At 46.2% G+C, this 24,152-nt stretch overlaps 1 protein-coding gene across 1 annotated transcript in view; it reads left to right on the forward strand.

The window, feature by feature from the left end:
* Window positions 1-18,442, forward strand: part of LOC121566901 (phosphatidylinositol 4,5-bisphosphate 3-kinase catalytic subunit beta isoform) — an 80,045-nt gene extending 61,603 nt beyond the window's left edge. The window contains exons 5-24 of the mRNA XM_041876812.2: window positions 682-920; window positions 3,355-3,537; window positions 4,558-4,725; window positions 6,423-6,512; window positions 6,679-6,930; window positions 7,053-7,149; window positions 7,302-7,432; window positions 7,530-7,580; window positions 11,480-11,668; window positions 11,924-12,045; window positions 12,344-12,487; window positions 12,704-12,803; window positions 13,628-13,824; window positions 13,940-14,049; window positions 14,263-14,341; window positions 14,933-15,100; window positions 15,307-15,430; window positions 15,535-15,680; window positions 15,812-15,944; window positions 16,186-18,442. Of these exons, the coding sequence (XP_041732746.1) occupies window positions 682-920; window positions 3,355-3,537; window positions 4,558-4,725; window positions 6,423-6,512; window positions 6,679-6,930; window positions 7,053-7,149; window positions 7,302-7,432; window positions 7,530-7,580; window positions 11,480-11,668; window positions 11,924-12,045; window positions 12,344-12,487; window positions 12,704-12,803; window positions 13,628-13,824; window positions 13,940-14,049; window positions 14,263-14,341; window positions 14,933-15,100; window positions 15,307-15,430; window positions 15,535-15,680; window positions 15,812-15,944; window positions 16,186-16,323 (2,861 nt within the window). The 3' untranslated portion in view covers window positions 16,324-18,442. The remainder of the gene's footprint in view (window positions 1-681; window positions 921-3,354; window positions 3,538-4,557; window positions 4,726-6,422; window positions 6,513-6,678; window positions 6,931-7,052; window positions 7,150-7,301; window positions 7,433-7,529; window positions 7,581-11,479; window positions 11,669-11,923; window positions 12,046-12,343; window positions 12,488-12,703; window positions 12,804-13,627; window positions 13,825-13,939; window positions 14,050-14,262; window positions 14,342-14,932; window positions 15,101-15,306; window positions 15,431-15,534; window positions 15,681-15,811; window positions 15,945-16,185) is intronic.
* Window positions 18,443-24,152: the final 5,710 nt, after the last annotated feature.

The raw sequence follows: 24,152 nt of genomic DNA on the forward strand, positions 1-24,152 counted from the left end.
CACACACACACACACACTCTGAGAGCTGAGGGTCATAAATGTATGAATGTTTAATGGTTTTAAATGTCAACATGTTTTTATCATTCAAAGCGTTCTACGGCCCCAAAATACTGAGCTCTGTTCAACTGGTAGATACAGTATAATGAATTTATGATCTAGATTTTATACCCAGTGACAGTTGTATTTCAATGAAAACAGCAGGTTAGAGTTCAACACTGTTGAGGTTGGATTGTCTTTTGTAATCCCTCATAAACATCCATTGCTACTTGTTACCACGCCAGGTATCAAATGTCATTCACAGAGGCAGTGCATTAAACAAATGTCAGTCACAGAGGCAGTGCATTAAACATGAATGGTGATGCCTCTTAATGCAGTGCTGTTAGACCCACTCATGCAGAAGTTATACTCTGGTTATTCACGTGCTTTAGTGCTTTTGTCATTGTGGTGCTGCGTGTGGCCTCTAATGAAGCTGTTACACCGTGCTTATATAGCTTAATGACTGCTCACAGATGTTCACAAACGGAACACTATCGGCAAATTCATCTTTGGTGCAAAATGTTGTAACACCTCTTGTGGCCTTGTTATGCACTCCTTATCACCTGCAAAGTCGTTATGCAATGCTTATAATGCTGTCATGGAGTGTTTATGAAGAGCTTATGAAGCTTCATGAACCATTCACAGGTCTCCACGAGCTGGACGCTCTGCTGGACCAGGAGGTGAAGGACTTCCGCAGTAAGATGTTCCGTATCAGCGAGGAGAAGATGCAGCGGGTACAGCTGATGACCTGGAGCGAGTGGCTGCAGGCCTGCTTCTCTCCACAGCTGGAGCCAGGCGGAGGAGCCACACCCGTCACAGACTGTGTCAACGACAAACAGGCCGAGGCCAGCCTCAAAGTCACCATGCACTTCGACCAGTCCCAGGTAACTACAGTATCTGTACACACTGAGCACAATATTTCATAACAGAAATACTTACACACACAGCAACATATAACCAGCAATGGGGTGAATGAGGCCATTATCGCTCTCTTCGAGTAGTCACATTTACAATACTACACACCCTCGGCCGTCATCAATCAGTAGTCACATTTACAATACTACACACCCTCGGCCGTCATCAATCAGTAGTCACATTTACAATACTACACACCCTCGGCCGTCATCAATCAGTAGTCACATTTACAATACTACACACCCTCGGCCGTCATCAATCAGTAGTCACATTTACAATACTACACACCCTCGGCCGTCATCAATCAGTAGTCACATTTACAATACTACACACCCTCGGCCGTCATCAATCAGTAGTAACATTTACAATACTACACACCCTCGGCCGTCATCAATCAGTAGTAACATTTACAATACTACACACCCTCGGCCGTCATCAATCAGTAGTCACATTTACAATACTACACACCCTCGGCCGTCATCAATCAGTAGTAACATTTACAATACTACACACCCTCGGCCGTCATCAATCAGTAGTAACATTTACAATACTACACACCCTCGGCTGTCATCAATCAGCTGCCATCACGTACAGACAACAGTATGCAGACAGACACTGATTTTACAAAACATTAAGAACACCTGCTCTTTCAATGACATAGACTGACCAGGTAAAAGCTATGATCCCTTATTGATGTCACTTGTTAAATCCACTTCAAATCAGTGTAGATGTAGGGGAGGAGACAGGTTAAAGAATAGTTTTTAAGCCTAGTGACAGTTGAGACATGGATTGTGTGCATGTGTGCCATTCAGAGGGTGAATGGGCAAGACAAAAGATTGAAATGCATTTGAACGGGGTATGGTAGTAGGTGCCAGGCGCACCGGTTTGTGTCAAGAACTGCAACGATGCTGGGTTTTTCTTCACGTTCAACAGTTTCCCGTGTGTATCAAGAATGGTCCACCACCCAAAGGACATCCAGCCGACTTGACACAACTGTGGGAAGCATTGGAGTTAACATGGGCCAGCATCCCTGTGGAACACTTTTAACACCTTGTAGAGTACATGCCCCGACGAATTGAGGCTGTTCTGAGGGCAAAGGGGGGGGGGGGTACGTGCGTGCAACCCAATATTAGGAAGGTGTTCCTAATGTTTGGTATACTCAGTAGTCTACAGACTAGTAAACAAACTATCTCACATAAAGATATACTCCCCTGTCTTTTATCTTCTGTCTTATCTCAAATAAGTGTGTTTAGATTCTGTAGATTCCGTGGCATGTCAACAGGTCAGCTCAGATCAACACACGCTAGGGTCACTAGCTCACTGCTCACAAATGGCCAAAACCCTTACTGTCTGTGTTCTCCTGTTCAGGTGGACGGTGGCATGAAGTCAGTGTGTTATTTAGGAGTCCAGACACAGTAAGCCACATTAAGTACATGAAGTGGACCTTTTATTGTCTAGAGTCTTGTTAACTCCATTGGCTGGTTGGCCTGGTTTTCAGTTGACTCTGTTATATCAAACCCTTATTTTACTACCTTTTTACATGATATTTACTTGGACATTACATTGCAAAACTGCAGTCTTTCACTTGAAGGTACAAGGTGCTATAGTTACCATTTTATTTGAGGCAATTACCTGAAAGTACCCATAGTCTTGGCTGTAATGAAAGTGTGAAATCATTTGAAGAATTATTACCGCTCTATTTGGAACTGCGATGTGCAGCAGGTGGTTGTCATGGCATTGTGAGTGGGTGAAGGCTGTGCCCTCACGGCCAGGTTGGGTACTAGGCGGCAAGTTAGGTTGGGTAGGGGGGTGTGTGTGTGTGTTTCTCTGTCTGAATGCTTTGTAAGCCTTCGGTGTCTGGCTGGGATTGTGTGTTAAGCCTTGTCTGCGAGGCAGCAGACACACTGCAGGATCAGCTATATCCCTTTCCCCCCTGTCTTTCTCGCTGTTATTTTACTAACCCCCCATTGTCCTCTCTCCTCGCTATCTTTGAGATTTCACTTTGCAATATAGACCATTAAGTGCACCACGCCATTGCTCTCTCTGTCTCTCTGTCTCTCTGTCTCTCTGTCTCTCTGTCTCTCTGTCTCTCTGTCTCTCTGTCTCTCTGTCTCTCTGTCTCTCTGTCTGTCTCTGTCTGTCTCTGTCTGTGTCTCTGTGTATCTGTGTGTCTGTGTATCTGTGTGTCTGTCTGTCTCTGTCGGTCTCTGTCTGTCTCTCTGTCTGTCTCTGTCTGTCTCTGTCTGTCTCTGTCTGTGTCTCTGTCTGTCTCTGTGTATCTGTGTCTCTGTGTGTCTGTCTGTCTCTGTCTGTCTCTCTGTCTCTGTCTGTCTCTGTGTCTCTCTGTCTCTGTCTGTCTGTGTGTCTCTGTGTTGTGTTGATGTTAATGTTCTCTCCCTCCAGGACACAGCCAGTCTGAAGGTGTGCCCCAGCACCAGTCCTAGTGAGCTGATGGAACAGGCGTTGAGGAAATGGCTGACGACCCACGGCCCCGAGGAGGAGGGACGCCAGGCGGAGCAGTACGTTCTGAGGGTCAGCGATAAGCTGGAGTTCCTCTGTGGAGACCACCCCCTCATACAGTACAAGGTGACCCCTTACTCTTAGGCTAAACCTCAGTGCATACAGTGCAAAGGGACCTTAATGATGCCCTATGACCCCTTCACCTTTAACCCCCAAACCCTCTGTAGAGTGCTTTCTTACCATCAAACTGCTCCCTTTCTCAATCTCTTACCCTCTAGAGTTTCTGTGCTGTGCTGACCTCAACTCTCCTCTGAAAATGACCTTGTTTATCTCAACCATTCCTTAATGATTAATGTCATAACTAGTAAACTCTCCTCGACTGTAACGGTTAATGTTCCAAGGTCAGAGCGTGTGTAGGGAGCGGTCAGGTTAGGGTTGAGGAATGTCTCCTTGTGTTTACCCATATACGAGACTCCGTGATCCAGAATCAGTCATCTGACTGATGTCCTAATAACGCCTCATTAATAACACTGTCTTCCTGGAACACATTACTGTTACTCACAGACCTGGTATGTGTGTATGTCTGAATCCGTGTGTGTGTGTGTTTCTGTGTGCCTGTGTGTGTGTACGCGTGATGAAGCATTCTGACCATTACGCCCTGCAGAAGTGGGTCCGGCCCCATTTACTCTCGTTCCAGGAAAAGTGTTTAGAACCAGGAACCATCTGATCCACATGCATCATGTCTGTACATTAGATATGGGTTACATTCCATCTGTCTGTGTGTCTGATTTTCTCTCTTTGAACCCTCTCATCCCTCAGTTTGTGTACTCTCCCTCTTCTGTCCTCTCCTCAGAACATATGGGCTTGTGTGATGTCTCTCTCATCTCTCTCTGTGTGTGTGTGTGTGCGCACGCCATTCACATTTGTAAGGGGCGGCAGGTAGCCTAGCGGTTAAGAGCGTTTGGCCCGTAACCGAAAGGTTGCTGGTTCAAATCCCCAAGCCAACTAGGTAAAAAAATCTGTCTGTGCCCTTGAGCAATGCACTCAACCCTAAAATGTATGTTTGGATGTGTGTGTACCAAAGACTGCAAAAAGAATAGTACTCTCTCGGTGTTAACATCACCTCTCTTCTCCTCTCTGACCCAGTACATCAAAGCCTGTCTCCAGGCTAAGGAGTGTCCCCACCTGACCCTGGTCCAAGTCAGCACGGTTCAGGCCATGTTCGAGAAGGAGATCTCTGCCATCGGAGCTGTGGTCAACCGCAAGAGCTCCAACCCCCCCTTACCCCTGCCCCCCAAGAGGAGGGGACCCTTGGTCAGTCACTGTCTCTCTCTCTCTCTGTGTGTGTGTGCTCGCGCATGTGCATATAGGTGCAGGTATGTGTTAGTGAGTCTTTAATGACGTTTCGTCTGACGTTTCGTCTGGTCCTAAAGGTCAGGTGCAGTTTAATTGCTCATTATGGCTTAATTGCGCGGTACCATGACGACTACGTCCCACGGTGACAGGTGACATCAGACAGTAAATAACACACCTGACAATCATTAACACTTCAAATGTCAATCATCACAACTAAATGTCAACATCAACAAGACTGCATCTGATCTGAAAAGAAGAAAGATGTTGATCAGACAGTGATGTCTTGTGGTAGTTGGACCAGTGAGTAGGGCTTCAAGCACAACAAGCCTGTATACCCAGCAGCTCTCCGGGAGGGTAGAGCATTGTTCTAGGTAGTGAGGAGATAATGAGAGAAGTACAGACTGTTCTTGTGGTGGTGTACTGTAGTCAGACATTACAAAAAATATACATGTACTCCTCTGTCGTATAGACACTCACCTAAATGCACAAACACTGACATACAGTACACACTCTTACATTCAAAAACACACTCATTTACACACACACACACACTTACTTAGAAAAACAAAATGTTGTTTACACACACACACACAGCTAGTGGACAGCAGGAAGTGTGCTGCTTATTCATGTTTGTGGGCTGCAGCTGAGGGCCAGTCATGTGGAGTGTTTTTCCTGCTGTGCTGACCCTCGTAAATCTACTCTGCTTGACAAGTTTGACTCGCCCAACCTTCAGTGTGTATGTGTGTGTTATTCCTACAGTCAATTATGTTCTCTTGCGTATTCATGAAAATATTTCTCTCCTCGCTCTTTCCTCCCCTCACTTCCTCCTCCCCCTCCCCCTCGGTTCCTCTCCTCTTTCCTCTGTTCCTCTCCTTCCCTCTGTTCCTCTCTCCTCCTTCTCTCTTCTCTTCCCTTTGTTCCTCTCCTCTCCTTCTCTCTTCTCTTCCCTCTGTTCCTCTCCTCTCCTTCTCTCTTCTCTTCCCTCTGTTCCTCTCCTCTCCTTCTCTCTTCTCTTCCCTCTGTTCCTCTCCTCTCCTTCTCTCTCCTCTTCCCTCTGTTCCTCTCCTCTCCTTCTCTCTCGTCTTCCCTCTGTTCCTCTCCTTCTCTCTCCTCTTCCCTCTGTTCCTCTCCTCTCCTTCTCTCTTCTCTTCCCTCTGTTCCTCTCCTCTCCTTCTCTCTTCTCTTCCCTTTGTTCCTCTCCTCTCCTTCTCTCTTCTCTTCCCTCTGTTCCTCTCCTCACCTTCTCTCTCCTCTTCCCTCTGTTCCTCTCCTTCTCTCTCCTCTTCCCTCTGTTCCTCTCCTCTCCTTCTCTCCTCTTCCCTCTGTTCCTCTCCTCTCCTCTCTTCTCTTCCCTCTGTTCCTCTCCTCTCCTTCTCTCTTCTCTTCCCTCTGTTCCTCTCCTCTCCTTCTCTCTCCTCTTCCCTCTGTTCCTCTCCTTCTCTCTCCTCTTCCCTCTGTTCCTCTCCTCTCCTTCTCTCTCCTCTTCCCTCTGTTCCTCTCCTCTCCTTCTCTCTCCTCTTCCCTCTGTTCCTCTCCTCTCCTTCTCTCTCCTCTTCCCTCTGTTCCTCTTCTCCTTCTCTCTCCTCTTCCCTCTGTTCCTCTCCTCTCCTTCTCTCTCCTCTTCCCTCTGTTACTCTTCTACTCTCTCTCTGTAGCAAGTGCATACTTGTGTATGGGAGGTGTCCACCCAGTTTAAGATCGTCCTAATCAAAGGCAGCAAGGTGAACGCTGAGGAGACCGCCAAGGTAACCACTGATGATGACGTGAACTTGCAAACCTGGAATTTTTGTTGAATTTTTGGTGTTTGCACTGGGATGTAGTTATAACCCATAGGCAGTAGAACACTGTTAGCTCTCACTATCACCATATTGTGGTGAACTAAACCCCCTTGTCCCCCCCTCCTCCCTCCAGGTCCAGGTGCGTGCAGGCTTGTTCCACGGCACAGAGCTGCTGTGCAAGCCGGCGGTGAGCAGCGAGAGCAGTGGACGCTCGGAACACGTGTGGAACCGCACGCTAGACTTCGACATCGCCGTGAGCGACCTGCCGCGCATGGCCCGCCTCTGCTTCGCCGTCTACGCCATCATGGACAAGGTCAAGAAGCAGAAGTCCACCAAGAATGCCCACATCAACAAGTACCAGACCATCCGCAAGGCCGGCAAAGTGGTATGACACACACAAAGCACAGGCATGCTCTCTCTCACACACACACACACACACACACACATACACACAGAGACATTTAATATTCATCTCTGTCCTCTCTCTCTCTGTCTGTCTCTCTGCAGCACTACCCTATAGCCTGGGTGAACACCATGGTGTTTGACTATAAAGGACAGCTGAAGACTGGAGATATCATCCTTCACAGCTGGTCTTCCTTCCCTGGTGAGCACCCACAAACACCCTCATGCACTTTACAAGCACTTGAATTAACCTATACACGCTCACACCTACACACACATATCTGAAACTCATCTACATACTTAGAAACAAAATGTTAGTGGCATGTATGAGTGATTTTTCTGTGTGTTCCCCAGATGAACTTGAAGAGATGCTGAACCCCATAGGAACCATCCAGACCAACCCGTACACTGAGAACGCTACAGCACTCCACATCCACCTCCCTGACTACAACCCTCACCCCATCGTATTCCCCCCCTTCGACAAGGTGAGGACACACACACACACATTGATGTATTCAAACATGGTTGTAATTATGAAGTATTTCTACCACTGATATGGATGTGTGTGATCTACCCCTGCAGATTCTGGAGAAAGCAGCAGAGATCGCCGGGTCAAGCGATTGCTCGACCATGGTACTGTCGTGAGTTCCAACCACTCAAACACACACACACACACACACACACACACAGACAGACACACACAAACACTTACACACATGCACACTCCTTCCATCACACACAAGTGCTCCTTTTACTCCAGAGCAGCAGGCATTTCTAGGACAGAAATACAGACACCAAATGTCAGAGGGGAGGGAGGATATTGCTGTGACTGGTTTCCAGGGCAACCCAGTCAGTCCTGATGCTGATCCAGGATGGTGTTGGCAGGATGGTGCACGGTCACAATGTCTCTCTCCGAGGCGAAGATCAGCTCTGCTGTTCCTCACACATACACACACACACACACACACACACACACACACATATATATATATATACATACACACATATATACATACATACATACATACATACATACATACATACATACATACATACATACATACAGTGGGGAAAAATGTATTTAGTCAGCCAACAATTGTGCAAGTTCTCCCACTTAAAAAGATGAGAGGCCTGTAATTTTCATCATAGGTACACGTCAACTATGACAGACAAATTGAGAATATTTTTTCCAGAAAATCACATTGTAGGATTTTTTATGAATTTATTTGCAAATTATGGTGGAAAATAAGTATTTGGTCACCTACAAACAAGCAAGATTTCTGGCTCTCACAGACCTGTAACTTCTTCTTTAAGAGGCTCCTCTGTCCTCCACTCGTTACCTGTATTAATGGCACCTGTTTGAACTTATCAGTATAAAAGACACCTGTCCACAACCTCAAACAGTCACACTCCAAACTCCACTATGGCCAAGACCAAAGAGCTGTCAAAGGACACCAGAAACAAAATTGTAGACCTGCACCAGGCTGGGAAGACTGAATCTGCAATAGGTAAGCAGCTTGGTTTGAAGAAATCAACTGTGGGAGCAATTATTAGGAAATGGAAGACATACAAGACCACTGATAATCTCCCTCGATCTGGGGCTCCACGCAAGATCTCACCCCGTGGGGTCAAAATGATCACAAGAACGGTGAGCAAAAATCCCAGAACCATACGGGGGGACCTAGTGAATGACCTGCAGAGAGCTGGGACCAAAGTAACAAAGCCTACCATCAGTAACACACTACGCCACCAGGGACTCAAATCCTGCAGTGCCAGACGTGTCCCCCTGCTTAAGCCAGTACATGTCCAGGCCCGTCTGAAGTTTGCTAGAGTGCATTTGGATGATCCAGAAGAGGATTGGGAGAATGTCATATGGTCAGATGAAACCAAAATAGAACTTTTTGGTAAAAACTCAACTCGTCGTGTTTGGAGGACAAAGAATGCTGAGTTGCATCCAAAGAACACCATACCTACTGTGAAGCATGGGGGGTGGAAACATCATGCTTTGGGGCTGTTTTTCTGCAAAGGGACTAGGACGACTGATCCGTGTAAAGGAAAGAATGAATGGGGCCATGTATCGTGAGATTTTGAGTGAAAACCTCCTTCCATCAGCAAGGGCATTGAAGATGAAACGTGGCTGGGTCTTTCAGCATGACAATGATCCCAAACACACCGCCCGGGCAACGAAGGAGTGGCTTCGTAAGAAGCATTTCAAGGTCCTGGAGTGGCCTAGCCAGTCTCCAGATCTCAACCCCATAGAAAATCTTTGGAGGGAGTTGAAAGTCCGTGTTGCCCAGCGACAGCCCCAAAACATCACTGCTCTAGAGGAGATCTGCATGGAGGAATGGGCCAAAATACCAGCAACAGTGTGTGAAAACCTTGTGAAGACTTACAGAAAATGTTTGACCTGTGTCTTTGCCAACAAAGGGTATATAACGAAGTATTGAGAAACTTTTGTTATTGACCAAATACTTATTTTCCACCATAATTTGCAAATAAATTCATTAAAAATCCTACAATGTGATTTTCAGGATTTTTTTTTCTCATTTTGTCTGTCATAGTTGACGTGTACCTATGATGAAAATTACAGGCCTCTCTCATCTTTTTAAGTGGGAGAACTTGCACAATTGGTGGCTGACTAAATACTTTTTTTCCACACTGTACACACACACACACACACACATATATATATATATATATATATATATATATATATATATATATATATATATATATATATATATATATATATACACACACACACACACAGTGAGGGGGGGAAAAGTATTTGATCCCCTGCTGATTTTGTACGTTTGCCCACTGACAAAGAAATGATCAGTCTATAATTTTAATGGTAGGTTTATTTGAAGAGACAGAAAACAACAACAAAATCCAGAAAAACGCATGTAAAAATTTTTTTGAAATTGATTTGCATTTTAATGAGGGAAATAAGTATTTGACCCCTCTGCAAAACATGACTTAGTACTTGGTGGCAAAACCCTTGTTGGCATTCACATAGGTCAGACGTTTCTTGTAGTTGGCCACCAGGTTTGCACACATCTCAGGAGGGATTTTGTCCCACTCCTCTTTGCAGATCTTCTCCAAGTCATTAAGGTTTCGAGGCTGATGTTTGGCAACTCGAACCTTCAGCTCCCTCCACAGATTTTCTATGGGATTAAGGTCTGGAGACTGGCTAGGCCACTCCAGGACCTTAATGTGCTTCATCTTGAGCCACTCCTTTGTTGCCTTGGCCGTGTGTTTTGGGTCATTGTCATGCTGGAATACCCATCCACGACCCATTTTCAATGCCCTGGCTGAGGGAAGGAGGTTCTCACCCAAGATTTGATGGTACATGGCCCCGTCCATCGTCCCTTTGATGCGGTGAAGTTGTCCTGTATTGTGTTACCAATTGATTTCTTGGTGACTATGGTCCCAGCTGCCTTGAGATCATTGACAAGATCCTCCTGTGTAGTTCTGGGCTGATTCCTCACCGTTCTCATGATCATTGCAACTCCACGAGGTGAGATCTTGCATGGAGCCCCAGGCCAAGGGAGATTGACAGTTATTTTGTGTTTCTTCCATTTGCGAATAATCGCACCAACTGTTGTCACCTTCTCACCAAGCTGCTTGGCGATGGTCTTGTAGCCCATTCCAGCCTTGTGTAGGTCTACAATCTTGTCCCTGACATCCTTGGAGAGCTCTTTGGTCTTGGCCATGGTGGAGAGTTTGGAATCTGATTGATTGCTTCTGTGGACAGGTGTCTTTTATACAGGTAACAAGCTGAGATTAGAGCACTCCCTTTAAGAGTGAGCTCTAATCTCAGCTCGTTACCTGTATAAAAGACACCTGGGAGCCAGAAATCTTTCTGATTGAGAGGGGGTCAAATACTTATTTCCCTCATTAAAATGCAAATCAATATATAACATTTTGACATGCGTTTTTCTGGATTTTTTTGTTGTTATTCTGTCTCTCACAGTTCAAATAAACCTACCATTAAAATTATAGACTGATCAATTCTTTGTCAGTGGGCAAATGTACAAAATCAGCAGGATCAAACACTTTTTTTCCCTCACTTGTATATATATGGATATATATATATATATATATATATATATATATATATATATATATATATATATATATATATATATATATATATATATATATATATGTATGTGTGTGTGTATGTGTGTATATATATATATATATATTTGTGTGTAACACCATGTGAATGCAGAGGGCTTGCCAAAACATGCCTCTTGGGGGGGTGGGGGGGGGGGCTCTTATTCTGTGTGTCGACTAACAATGTTCCATTGTGGATCCATAAAGCAATCAAACATGCATGCAAGTACAGATCTATTTTTATCCCTCTAATGGGGGATAGGATTACGTGCAGTGTCCACTGATTCCAGATCTGTGGTTAATGGTCACTTCTACCTTTTGCCCCCTTGCGACTCCTCTGTACATAACGTAATTCCTTGCCCTGTGCTGCCACCTAGTGGTGACTGACCACCACTACTGTTTCCCCACAGGGCCGAGGCGGTAAGAAGTTCCACATTGAGCTGAAGGAGATCATGGAGAGGGACCCTCTGTCCCAGCTGTGTGAGAACGAGAAGGACCTCATCTGGACACTACGCTACGACTGCATGGAGAACTTCCCCCAGTCACTGCCCAAACTGCTGCTCTCCGTCAAGTGGAGCAAACATGAGGACATGGCCCAGGTACACACTGCGCCACATGAACCTGGCCTGTGTATTGACAGTGTTTTTTAACACAATCAATTCCTTCTCCAGGGCAATAAACTATTCTATCCAGTCTGATGACAATGTTGTCTGTGAGTGTGCCTCAATGGTCAGATTCTAAATGGACCCCTAGCCCATACCACTATGCCCCTCATCATTCCCCTTCAAAGATCTGATGTGCTCCTGTATTGGTTATAAAGCATAGTGAATGATATCTCTCTCTCTGTCTCTCAGCTCCAGGCCTTGCTGCAGATCTGGCCCAAGCTGAGTCCCAGGGACGCCTTGGAGCTGCTGGACTTTAACTACCCAGACCAGTACGTCAGAGAGTACGCTGTGGGCTGCCTGAAGGATATGAGGTAGTCTATACACACTCGCAGACACACATACCTATTCCTAGTTCACTTACTGTTGTATTACTTACTCACCACCCCTCGCTCTCTCTCCCCATCTCTCTCTCTCTCTCTCTCTCTCTCTCTCTCTCTCTCTCTCTCTCTCCCCATCTCTTTCTCTCTCTCTCCCCATCTCTCTCTCTCCCCATCTCTCTCTCTCTCTCTCTCCCCATCTCTCTCTCTCTCTCTCTCTCTCTCTCTCTCTCTCTCTCTCTCTCTCTCTCTCCCCATCTCTCTCTCTCTCTCTCTCTCTCTCTCCCCCCAGTGATGAGGAGTTGTCTCAGTACCTTCTCCAGCTGGTCCAGGTGTTACGTTATGAACCCTACTATGACTGTGCGCTCACCCGCTTCCTGCTGAACAGAGCCCAGTGCAACCGCAACATAGGACACTTCCTCTTCTGGCATCTCAGGTGAGAGAGAGAGCCGTGTGTACATGAAAGAGCAACAGTGTGCGTGTAAGGGTTTGTGTGTACATATGAGAGAGAAAGAGCATGTGTGCAAAGAACAAAAATACATTTTCAGAGATATAGGCTGTATTTTATTAATGTTATAAGTTCAGTGACGTGAAGTGCGTTAACCCACCCTAGGTATGACTAACTGTAGGGTGACTGTGCTGCCCCCTGCAGGTCAGAGATGCACATGCCAGCCGTCTCCGTCCAGTTCTCTCTCATCCTGGAGGCCTACTGTCGCGGCAGCATCCCTCACATTGAGGTCCTGAAGAAACAGGTAGGACCCCAACACACACACACACACACACACACGCCCTGACTCCAACCTTAAGCCGTGAATTAATCCCTACAGTACATCTAATTCAGTCAACACCTCTAATTCTATAGTTCCTCTGTCAGTTCAGAGTGGGGTTATTTATAAAGAAGTCAGATGACAGCAGCATGACCTCAAACCCCTGACCTCTGACCTACACTGTATTAGCCCAGACATCCGCACTGCTGGCAGCTTCCTCCCACTTCCTGTCCACCGCTGTCCATCCCCCCTCTCCTTCCTGTGGGATGTTTCAGTAAGACCATGCTGTCATGCATAGCATCCGTGTCATATTTGGAAGGCAATTGCATTATAGTGCATAAATACCGCATACATCTGTGGTATAATTGAATCATTATTTCATTATTAAATCAAATTGTATTTTTCAAACGTTTTCATACTTACAAGACCTTAACCAACAATGCAGTTTTAAGAAAGATAGGTGGTAAGTAAAAAATAGACAACAAAAAAACAAAAAAACTAATAATGAAAGAGCAGCAGTAAAATAACAGTAGGGAGGCTATTTACAGGGGGTACCAGTACAGAGTCAATGTGCAGGGGCACCGGTTAGTCGAGGTAATTGAGGTAATATGTACATGTAGGTAGAGTTAAAGTGACTATGCATAGATAATAAACAGAGAGTAGCAGCAGCGTAAAAGAGGGGGTGCTTGGGGGGACAATGCAAATAGTCCGGGTAGCCATTTGATTAGCTGTTCAGGATTTTTATGGATTGGGGGTACATCACGTTGCTTCTATGTTGTAACAACATTACGCCCCCTATCTCCCTCTAGGTGGAGGCTCTGAGCAAGCTGAAGTCTGTGAACGAGCTGATCAAGCTGGGCACCATCAAGAACGCCCGCAGTAAGACCAAGGAGGCCATGCTCACCAAGGAGGCCATGATGACCTGTCTGAGACAGAGTGGCTACACAGAGACCCTCTCTGACCTGCACTCCCCTCTCAACCCCAGCGTCCTGCTCTCTGGAATCAAGTAAGGGGCAGGGGGGAGAGGGTTAGATGGGAGTAGAGAGGGTGATCTGGGAGTGGATGTGGTTGGATGATTTTGATTTGACCCACTTGCTCTTCTTCTCCCCCTCTTTCTCTAGTGTGGAGAAGTGTCGGTACATGGACTCTAAGATGAAGCCTCTGTGGATCGTCTACAACAACAAGCTGCTGGGGGGAGACACCCTGGGAATCATCTTCAAGAATGGAGACGGTACGAGGGGTAGGGGCAAGGGAGGGAGGGAGGGAAGGAGGTGGATCTAACAGAGGAAATGTAAGATCACTAAAGTTCAGGGGGAGAGAGGGAGTGGAGGAGAGTGAGAGGGAAGAATAGTGAGGTCAAGATGGAGGGATGTGTATTATGGAAGGTGATTGAAGCTGGAAGGATGAATGAAAGACATTGTGTTCCTCTCATTTCTCTCTCCAGACCTGAGACAAGACATGTTGACACTGCAGATCTTGAGGTTGATGGACCTGCTATGGAAGGAGGCCAATCTGGACCTTAGGTGTGTATATTAATATGATAAGAGGTGTGTGTGTGTGTGTGTGTGTCCTCAGGCGGACTCTGTCAGTCAGGCTTGTTTGTTCCTGCTCTCTGTAGGGAAGGGGAAGCTGTGTTGGGGGGTACAGAGGGGGAGGGGACCCTAAATCACCCCCTGCTAGCCTGACCTCTAACCTCTAACCCCCCCACATCCATACCCCCAGCATCACACACACACTACCCCGCTTCTCATCCTAATCAAATCCACACACACTAGCGCTCGCTCTCATACTCTTAACACAGTCAGACACACATCTGGAGCTGAGCAGTGTGTGGGATTGTTTTGACAGTTGAGCTAGGGGGCAGGCCGTTAGGTTACAGGGACAAGAGTTCAGAGAGGAGAGGGAACTCTGCAGAGAGGATGATGATGATGATGATGATGAAGATGGTGAGGATAAAAAACCACTGATGTGGTGGTTGGAGTGTAATCATGCGTACATTCTGGTCGTGTGCCGAGACAGAGTGGGCGGGGAGGAAAAATAATGAAGAAAATAGGATGCATCTCAATGGCGTTGATGATCATTAATTGGAAAACCATTTTTCCTCGTGTCTGCAGAATCGTACCTTACGGTTGCCTAGCAACTGGAGACCGATCAGGGCTGATCGAGGTGGTGTCGTCGGCGGATACCATCGCCAACATCCAGCTGACCAGCAGCAACGTGGCGGCCGCCGCAGCCTTCAACAAGGATGCGCTACTCAACTGGCTCAAAGAGAAGAACTCTGGGTAAGACCACACTTACACCGGGGCTCTTTCTCAATGTGACTTTCCAAAAGTTCTGGATGTTTAATATAAAAAATGTGTATCTGACCTATTTCATAGATATGTATATAACAGGCAACATGTTGGTGAGTTGCTATGCTTTGGCGGTGCAAACTCAGTGAAAGCTCCCACTTGGCCAACACTTTGTTTTGTGTTTGTGTACTATGCAGAGATGCTCTGGAGAAGGCAATCGAGGAGTTCACCCTGTCATGTGCAGGCTATTGCGTGGCCACCTATGTCCTGGGTATAGGTGACCGCCATAGTGACAACATCATGGTCCGCAGCACTGGACAGGTGGGTGGTGGTGCTCCCCTCTACGGCAGGCAAAATCACTAAGGTTCATTTATGGAGTTCAGAATCAATTTCTTACATCCTGTGTGTGTGTGTGTGCCTCTCAGCTCTTCCACATAGACTTTGGGCATATCCTGGGGAACTTCAAGTCCAAGTTTGGCATCAAGAGGGAACGTGTCCCCTTCATCCTGACCCATGACTTCATCCACGTCATCCAACAGGGAAAGACTGGCAACACTGAGAAGTTTGGCAGGTGAGCATCTGTCCCCTTTCACTACTCAGTTGATCCAGCCTGGGAACACTATCTGTTGCCTAGCTTTTATCATTTGTCTACGTGCTAGTTGAGTGAATGTATAGTAAACTGAATGTGTGTGTTGTCCCTAGTTTCCGTAATTATTGTGAACAGGCCTACCTGATTCTGAGGCGGAATGGGAACCTCTTCATCACCCTGTTTGCTCTCATGTTGACTGCTGGACTGCCCGAGCTCACCTCCGTCAAGGATATACAGTACCTAAAGGTAAGACACCCACACACACACACCCACACACACACAGACCCACGCACAGACAGGCACACACACACACACACCCACACACACACCCACACACACACAGACCCACGCACAGACCCACGCAGTATATAGTTGGCCACTTCACATGTGCTACAGAAAGATACGGTGTCCAAAATCATGTATGTGATGTTATGTTGCGATAAGAATAGTTGTTAAGTCTCCAACTCCCTCCTCTTCTCCCCTGTAGGACTCTCTGGCCCTGGGGAAGACTGACGACGAGGCACTGAAACAGTTCCGCCAGAAGTTTGACGAGGCGCTGAGAGAGAGCTGGACCACCAAAGTCAACTGGATGGCCCACAACGTGGTCAAAGACAACCGCTCCTAGAACAGACAGACGCACAACCTGGAGCTGGAGGGTTAAAGGTCAGAGGTCAGGAGGGTCTGAGGTCTATCCAGGGCTGGGACAACCGTGATGGAGGGGGCTAAGGTGACGCTAAGGGGTGAAGACCAGACCAGACAGGACTGGGCCTGGGGACGCAAAGAAGGGAATCTAGAAGACTATCTTAAACACACACACACAGCAAACACACATGCTCTTACAGGCTTAAAATACCCCTTTCCTCTGGCTTTTGAAGCTGCTGTGTGCCTCCAGCCAGTCCAGCAGTCCCATTGCCTCTCCCTGATCATGTGACATATTTGTGGGTAATGTGGTTGCGAGTTTTGCACTGCTAAGTAAGAGTCAGAGCCCCCCCGTTGTGAATGGACTGCCCCCTTGTAGCCTGGACTAGACTGAACCAATGAGGAAGGGGATGGGGGTGGTTTCACCCACCTATCAGCAAGACTTCTGATCTGCCTTGTGTCAGGGTTGACCACACCCACTCCAGGCCCCTCACCAGACGGTTTGATTGACAGCACACGTAAAGAGTGGGTGTGTAAAGACTGAGGACCAAAGCATCTCACCCAGTGTCTTAAAACGACGGCAAAACGTGCAAATGGCCAGAGGAAGTGCGTCTTATTGGACTTGTCCTCGCGAGGCCTCCAGTTCATCTCGAAAGTGTGCCTAAAAACTGCGAGAAGATTGTATTTGTTTAGTTTTTTAAATTTTATTGCCATTTAAGATGTTATTCTATCGGAGATGTATATGTGCCAGACTACTTTACTACTGCAGAGAGAGCGATGAAGAGAGGTTTTGAGAAACTGAATCGCTGCATATCCAAATTCTCTTCCCGATAGCTAAACAAAACTTTATGCGCATGTGCAGGTTTTTCAACTTTACGCACTCCGCTGCCGCTGTCCCCTCCTAGTATCTAGCTAGCTATTTCCCTCGCCGTAACGTTAGCAGAACTTTGGAAAAGCTGTGCTCAGCAAGCTGGGGCAAAGGAAACTGTGTCCTGGTGTTGTGAAACACAGATTTCCCGTGCATGCGCTCCACACTGTATAAACTATCCCGGTGACATCCAGATGGTTACCAATATTATAATATTTCTCATGAAGGCTGCTATCCTACTTGGAATAAAAAAAACTGTAGGAAAACATTTGACGAGTTAACATTCGCCGGTTGATTTGGTGGTTTAGCTCTAGGGAAGAGGCGTCCAGGTGGGCGGGGCGGTTCGATTCGGTCGCGCAGCTTCAGCCTTTGAGAAATAGGGTGAATTAGACCATCAAATACTGGAACCGTTTGAAATACGAGGAAGAGAGCGCTTAAAATGTTTCTAAAACTTCATTTTGTATTCCTGCTTTGGAATGTGGATTTAGCATTCCTGTGTTCCATTTTATCAAATCATGGTCGTTGTTGGACAAACAGAACAGGCACAAAGGGTGCGTCATCACCACACTACCCCATAGAGGTATTATCACTACCCCATAGAGGTATTATCACTACCCCATAGAGATTCTGTCTTAGACGTAGACTTGCCTATGGTTGTCAGACCTAGTCTTTCAAAGCACCAAACTGCTCACATGACAATAACCACAATGAATAAACTCAATAAGAAAAACAAAGCATGTAACTAAAATGCCTTTTAGGACCAAAACTAAGAGAGAACCTTCAGTCGATTTTAGGTTTGTTTTTACTGTTTAAATAATCTGTTCAGAAATTGAATGTTTGTGTGCAAATGTGTCTTTTTTTATTTAATTTATTTTATGTTTAGATCAGCCAAAATGAGCGGGTGTTTAGGACCTGTGGGAGGGGTTTGCCAGCAGAGGGTTTAACACTGCGATTCAAAGCTACTTCCTGGTTTTGTAATGAGGTTCTCTGTGTTTTATTTTGTGCAATATCCGTATAGGAGTCTACATGTATATTATGTAAATGAACCCTTGGGCCGTAATGCCTGAGCCTATAATGGTTGTCACTGTGGGTTAATGTGTAATGCTGCTGTATTTCTCACCGCTAGCCTTCTTAAGTCTCTCAGACACTGAATATTGTCAAATGTACAGGCTTTTATTGTTTTGCTGTTTTTTGTTTTCAAATGAGTTTTATTAAAGTTATTTTCCATCTAACTGCATTTTCCTTTTGTAATACGTTTTTGTGTGTGTTTGCGTGTGTGCCCGTTCAATCACTGCAGTGCCAGCGAGTCTGTGTATTAGATGTGGTATATTTGCCTAACAATTTGGCAGGGCACAATGACGAGCACAGATTTGGTCCCTGTGGCTGGGGCACTGATGAATGCAGATTAATTCCACTGTGGTTGTGAGAGCGGGCCCAGCTCTGCTCTGCTGGAGGGGACCAACATGCCTCTCTGCTGATGTCATGTGGTGGTGGGGATGCCATACATAACCCTTATTGCCAGAATATGGATCCTGAATAGAACTTGGTTGTGGGTCAACAGCTAACAGGATTCCATTTGGAGATGGCAGGTCACAGTGCTATGTAGCTGTTAATACCTGCAAATGCCATGATTGAGAGGTTGTTGTTTGTCTGCGAGCTGTCCAGTTGAACACAAGCTTGTTTTATTGGGTCAAAAATGATAACTGAAAAAGAACTGCACGCGCAAGTGTGAAAAGGAAGTGATATAATAATATAATATGCCATTTAGCAGACGCTTTTATCCAAAGCGACTTAGTCTTGTTCCAAGTCAGCAACACTCATTGACTCAACTACTACATGTGCTGTCGTCTTTGACTGCAATGGCTAATTATGGAGCTAATTATGGAGCATTTATGCAATGATTACCATTGTATCATTTCCCCAGCAATCTAGCTTGGGTAATAGTTATTTACTTCAAGAACTCTGAATTCAAAGGGGGAAGGGTAAATAGCCCCTCCCTCCCCTATTGAATTTTCTTCCCACACTACAAATCTTTTGTTTGTCCCCTATGCTCTGTCTGCAGTTGAAATAACTAGTATTTTCTCTTGCTCTTTGTGTTTCCAGTGGAAATGATGATGGAGACCCACTCAAGACCCCAGTTGAACCCAATCGCTCTGTTTGAATCTTCCTCAGTACTCTATTCACCGTCATAACACAGCTGTAGGTCACTCTTGATGTCAGTGAAGGCCAAACAAGTTGTTGATGGCCCTAAGTCCTGTATAAGACCATTTTCCCCATCACACAGATATCTTCAGAGTCCTGTATAAGACCATTTTCCCCATCACACAGATATCTTCAGAGTCCTGTATAAGACCATTTTCCCCATCACACAGATATCTTCAGAGGGCTTGTGTCTACCTTTGTCCTATGTGTCCTTCCCTTGTTCAAAGTTGACAATCAGGTGAATGACTGTAGTCCGAGCAGACCGTGTTGACATCCGTGAATACCAAACCAGGTCATTGACGGCCTTAAACCCTGACATTAGTGAATATATCAAGCCAGAGTAGCAGATCCTGGGTGTCTAATAATCGCAAGCCATAAGATGTGTGTTTGTGACGTTTGGCCACCAATTTCCTTTTCGATGTCCACCACCATTGAATGGTAATGGGGTTAGAGCCCTCGATCTTGGTCTCCTGCGTAAGTAGGAGGCTTGTGTGATATTGAGGGTTTTCCTGCCTACTGTAGATCTGTGTGCAACGTGTGTCTGTTATGGTCTATGATAGCCAATGGGAGGAGGTCAGAGACCTGGCAGTGTGGTGCCAGGACAACAACCTCTCCCTCATTGTCATCAAGACGAAGGAGCTGATCGTGGACTACAGGAAACGAAGGGGCGAGCACGCCCCCATCCACATGGGGCTGTAGTGGAGCGGTTCGAGAGCTTCAAGTTCCTCGGTGTCCACATCACTGAGGAACTAACATGGTCCACACAGTTGTGAAGAGCGCATGACAGTGCCTCTTCCCCCTCAGTATTCCAGGGAGGTGGATGCTTACCCAGCAAACTGAAGCTGGAAGTGGATGAGCGAGTGGAACCTGTCCAGCTGCCAAAGAGAAGAGTCCCAGTATCACTATATAAACCACCCAGAGAGAAGAGTGCCAGTATCACTATATAAACCACCCAGAGAGAAGAGTGCCAGTATCACTATATAAACCACCCAGAGAGAAGTGCCAGTAGCACTATATAAACCACCCAGAGAGAAGAGTGCCAGTAGCACTATATAAACCACCCAGAGAGAAGAGTGCCAGTAGCACTATATAAACCACCCAGAGAGAAGAGTGCCAGTAGCACTATATAAACCACCCAGAGAGAAGAGTGCCAGTAGCACTATATAAACCACCCAGAGAGGAGAGTGCCAGTATCACTATATAAACCACCCAGAGAGAAGAGTGCCAGTAGCACTATATAAACCACCCAGAGAGGAGAGTGCCAGTATCACTATATAAACCACCCAGAGAGGAGAGTGCCAGTATCACTATATAAACCACCCAGAGAGAAGAGTGCCAGTAGCACTATATAAACCACCCAGAGAGAAGAGTGCCAGTAGCACTATATAAACCACCCAGAGAGAAGAGTGCCAGTAGCACTATATAAACCACCCAGAGAGGAGAGTGCCAGTAGCACTATATAAACCACCCAGAGAGAAGAGTGCCAGTAGCACTATATAAACCACCCAGAGAGGAGAGTGCCAGTAGCACTATATAAACCACCCAGAGAGGAGAGTGCCAGTAGCACTATATAAACCACCCAGAGAGGAGAGTGCCAGTAGCACTATATAAACCACCCAGAGAGGAGAGTGCCAGTAGCACTATATAAACCACCCAGAGAGGAGAGTGCCAGTAGCACTATATAAACCACCCAGAGAGAAGAGTGCCAGTAGCACTATATAAACCACCCAGAGAGGAGAGTGCCAGTAGCACTATATAAACCACCCAGAGAGAAGAGTGCCAGTAGCACTATATAAACCACCCAGAGAGGAGAGTGCCAGTAGCACTATATAAACCACCCAGAGAGAAGAGTGCCAGTAGCACTATATAAACCACCCAGAGAGAAGAGTGCCAGTAGCACTATATAAACCACCCAGAGAGGAGCTTGGTGGTCTAGAGAAAAGGAGGATGATAAAAGCGTTTGAAAAAAGCCCAGATTGGATTAGCAGCCTGATCGTAGTGAAGAAACCGTCTGGAAAACTATGAGTGTGTATTGATCTATTTCACCACGTTCTCTACTCCCATGGGACGCTACATGTGGCTGCGCATGCCAATGGGAATCAGTCCAGCCCCAGAGATCTTTCAGAGAAAGTTGAACCAGGCAATGGAAGGTCTTCCAGGAGTCAAAATCATTGCAGATGACATCCTGATTGTGGGAGAAGGAGACTACGATGAAGCAGCGACTCTGAACCATGATAAGAACCTCAGAATGCTCCTGGACAGATGCAGGAAGCAGTGACTCTGGACCATGACAAGAACCTGAGAATGCTACTGGACAGATGCAGGAAGCAGTGACTCTGGACCATGACAAGAACCTGAGAATGCTCCTGGACAGATGCAGGAAGCAGTGACTCTGGACCATGACAAGAACCTGAGAATGCTCCTGGACAGATGCAGGAATCTCAATATCAAGCTGAATCCGGAGAAGCTGCAGCTCAGGCTGAAGGAAGTGCCCTACATTGGCCATCTGCTAACATCAGAGGGGTTGAAAGTGGACCCAGGAAAAGTGACAGCCACTGCGACAGATGCCTAGGTCTACAGATGTGCAGGGGGTGCAGCGCTTCCTGAGCATGGTAAACTACCTAGCCAAGTACTGCAGCCACACCACGGAGCTCTGCGAGCCACTGCGACAGATAACACACAAGGACTCACTGTGGGAGTGGTCAGAGAGACATGAGCTGGCTTTCAATAAAATCAGGGATACCATTGCACAGACCCCTGCGCTGAAATACTACAACCCAACAGAGCAGCTTCTACTACAATGTGATGCTTCAGAGAGTGGGTTAGGAGCAGCCTTGATGCAGGGAGGACGACCAATAGCATACGCTAGCAGAGCCCTGACAGAGACTGAAAAAGGGTATGCACAGAGAAGGAGCTGCTTGCAGTGGTGTTTGGCATGGAGAGGTTACACCAATTCACATATGGACGAACTGTGGAAGTGCAGTCAGATCACAAGCCTCTAGAGAGCATCATGACAAAGCCTCTCCTCAGCGCACCAAAAAGACTACAACGCATGCTCATGAGACTCCAAAACTATGAGGTTCCTTTTCACGCTATGGGATACCCGACATCCTTTACTCAGACAATGGCCCTCAGTACTCTTCAGACGAGTTCCGAAGTTTCACCAAGGCTTGGGACTTTACACACAAAACATTGTCTCCAGGATACCCGCAAAGTAATGGGAAAGTGGAATCGGCAGTGAAAACAGCCAAAAGACTAATGGCAAAAGCAAAGAGAGCAGGTGCTGACCCATACCTGGCCATGCTGGATCACAGAAATACCCTGTCACAAGGAACAGACAGCAGCCCTGCAATGGCGCTCATAAGAAGACGTACAAAGACACTACTGATCATGAGTGAAAATCTGCTGGGACCGGTGATGGCAAACTGTCAGCAGGAGAAGTTCAAAGAAAGACAGCAGAGACAGGCAAAGTACTACGACACCTCTGCTAAGGATCTCACAGAGCTGCAACGAGATGACAGGGTGAGAGTTCAGCTACTCACAGGACAGAAACAGTGGTGGCAGAGGGCCACAGTAGAGTAAAGGTCCTACGCGGTGAAGACAGAACAGAGACAAGTCTTCAGGAGGAACAGGAGACACCTGAGGAAGAGCAGAGAAATAGAGGAGGATTTCCCCACTGTTGAGGAGCCTGGCACAGAGCCAGTAAACAGAGCACCAGCTGATGCCCAGCAGGGTGCTGAACACAACCTAGAGGTGGATGCTGCACCTCAACAAGAAGATCCAAACATCTCAGGTCAGGCACCTCCAGATGTAATCACCACTCCCCACACAAGGTCTGGTAGGGCCATCCAAAGACCTATACACCTGAAAGACTTTGTGTGAATTAAAAATTAATAAATAATAATGTAATGGACAGTCCGAGACATTAAACAAACATTCAGTTCACATTCAAGTGTATTGCAGACATGGACTACAAGCCAAAGTTGGGTGGAGTCTGCCTTTGTTGTAAAAAATAAAATTAAAATAAAGAGAACATGTAGCAATATTGATTTTACTCATATTGATGTTGCACAGGAAACAGAAACCAAGTGTTACTTACCGTCTGCATGTACTGGATGTGCTGGTTGACAACATGCATAGTAAAGTTTGCTTAACTAAATATCTTTGTCTGTCGTGACTACAACACAAAGCATATTGAAACACTGAACAGCTTCTAACCCCAAGCTAAACAAGACTGCTAAATAGCTAATCAAATGGCTACCCGGACAACCTGCATTGACGCTTTTCTTGCACTGGCTATGCACATACACTGGACTCTACCCACACCCTCACACATACTTACACTGACACCCCAACACAGACGCACTACATACGCCCACGCCCACACACACACAACACTCGCACATATGCATTCTGCTGCCACTCACACTTTCACACTCACCACATAAGCTGCTGCTACTGTCTTATCTATCCTGTTGCCTAGTAACTTTACCCCTACCTTTATGTACATAGCTACTTCAATTACCTGCACATCGACTCGGTACTGGTACCCCCTGTATATAGCCATGTTCTTTTTTTACTCGTTATTGTTATTCATTATTCGCTGTGTATTCATTCCTCATGTCACTATTTCTATGTTTTATTTAATTGTTTTATCTGTAACTCTGCATTGTTGGAAAAGGACACGTAAGTAAGCATTTCACTAGTGTTAGTCTACACATGTTGTTTACGAAGCATCTGACAAA

The sequence above is a fragment of the Coregonus clupeaformis genome, chromosome 5 (genome assembly GCF_020615455.1).
Source record: "Coregonus clupeaformis isolate EN_2021a chromosome 5, ASM2061545v1, whole genome shotgun sequence".
NCBI classification, from domain to species: domain Eukaryota; kingdom Metazoa; phylum Chordata; class Actinopteri; order Salmoniformes; family Salmonidae; genus Coregonus; species Coregonus clupeaformis.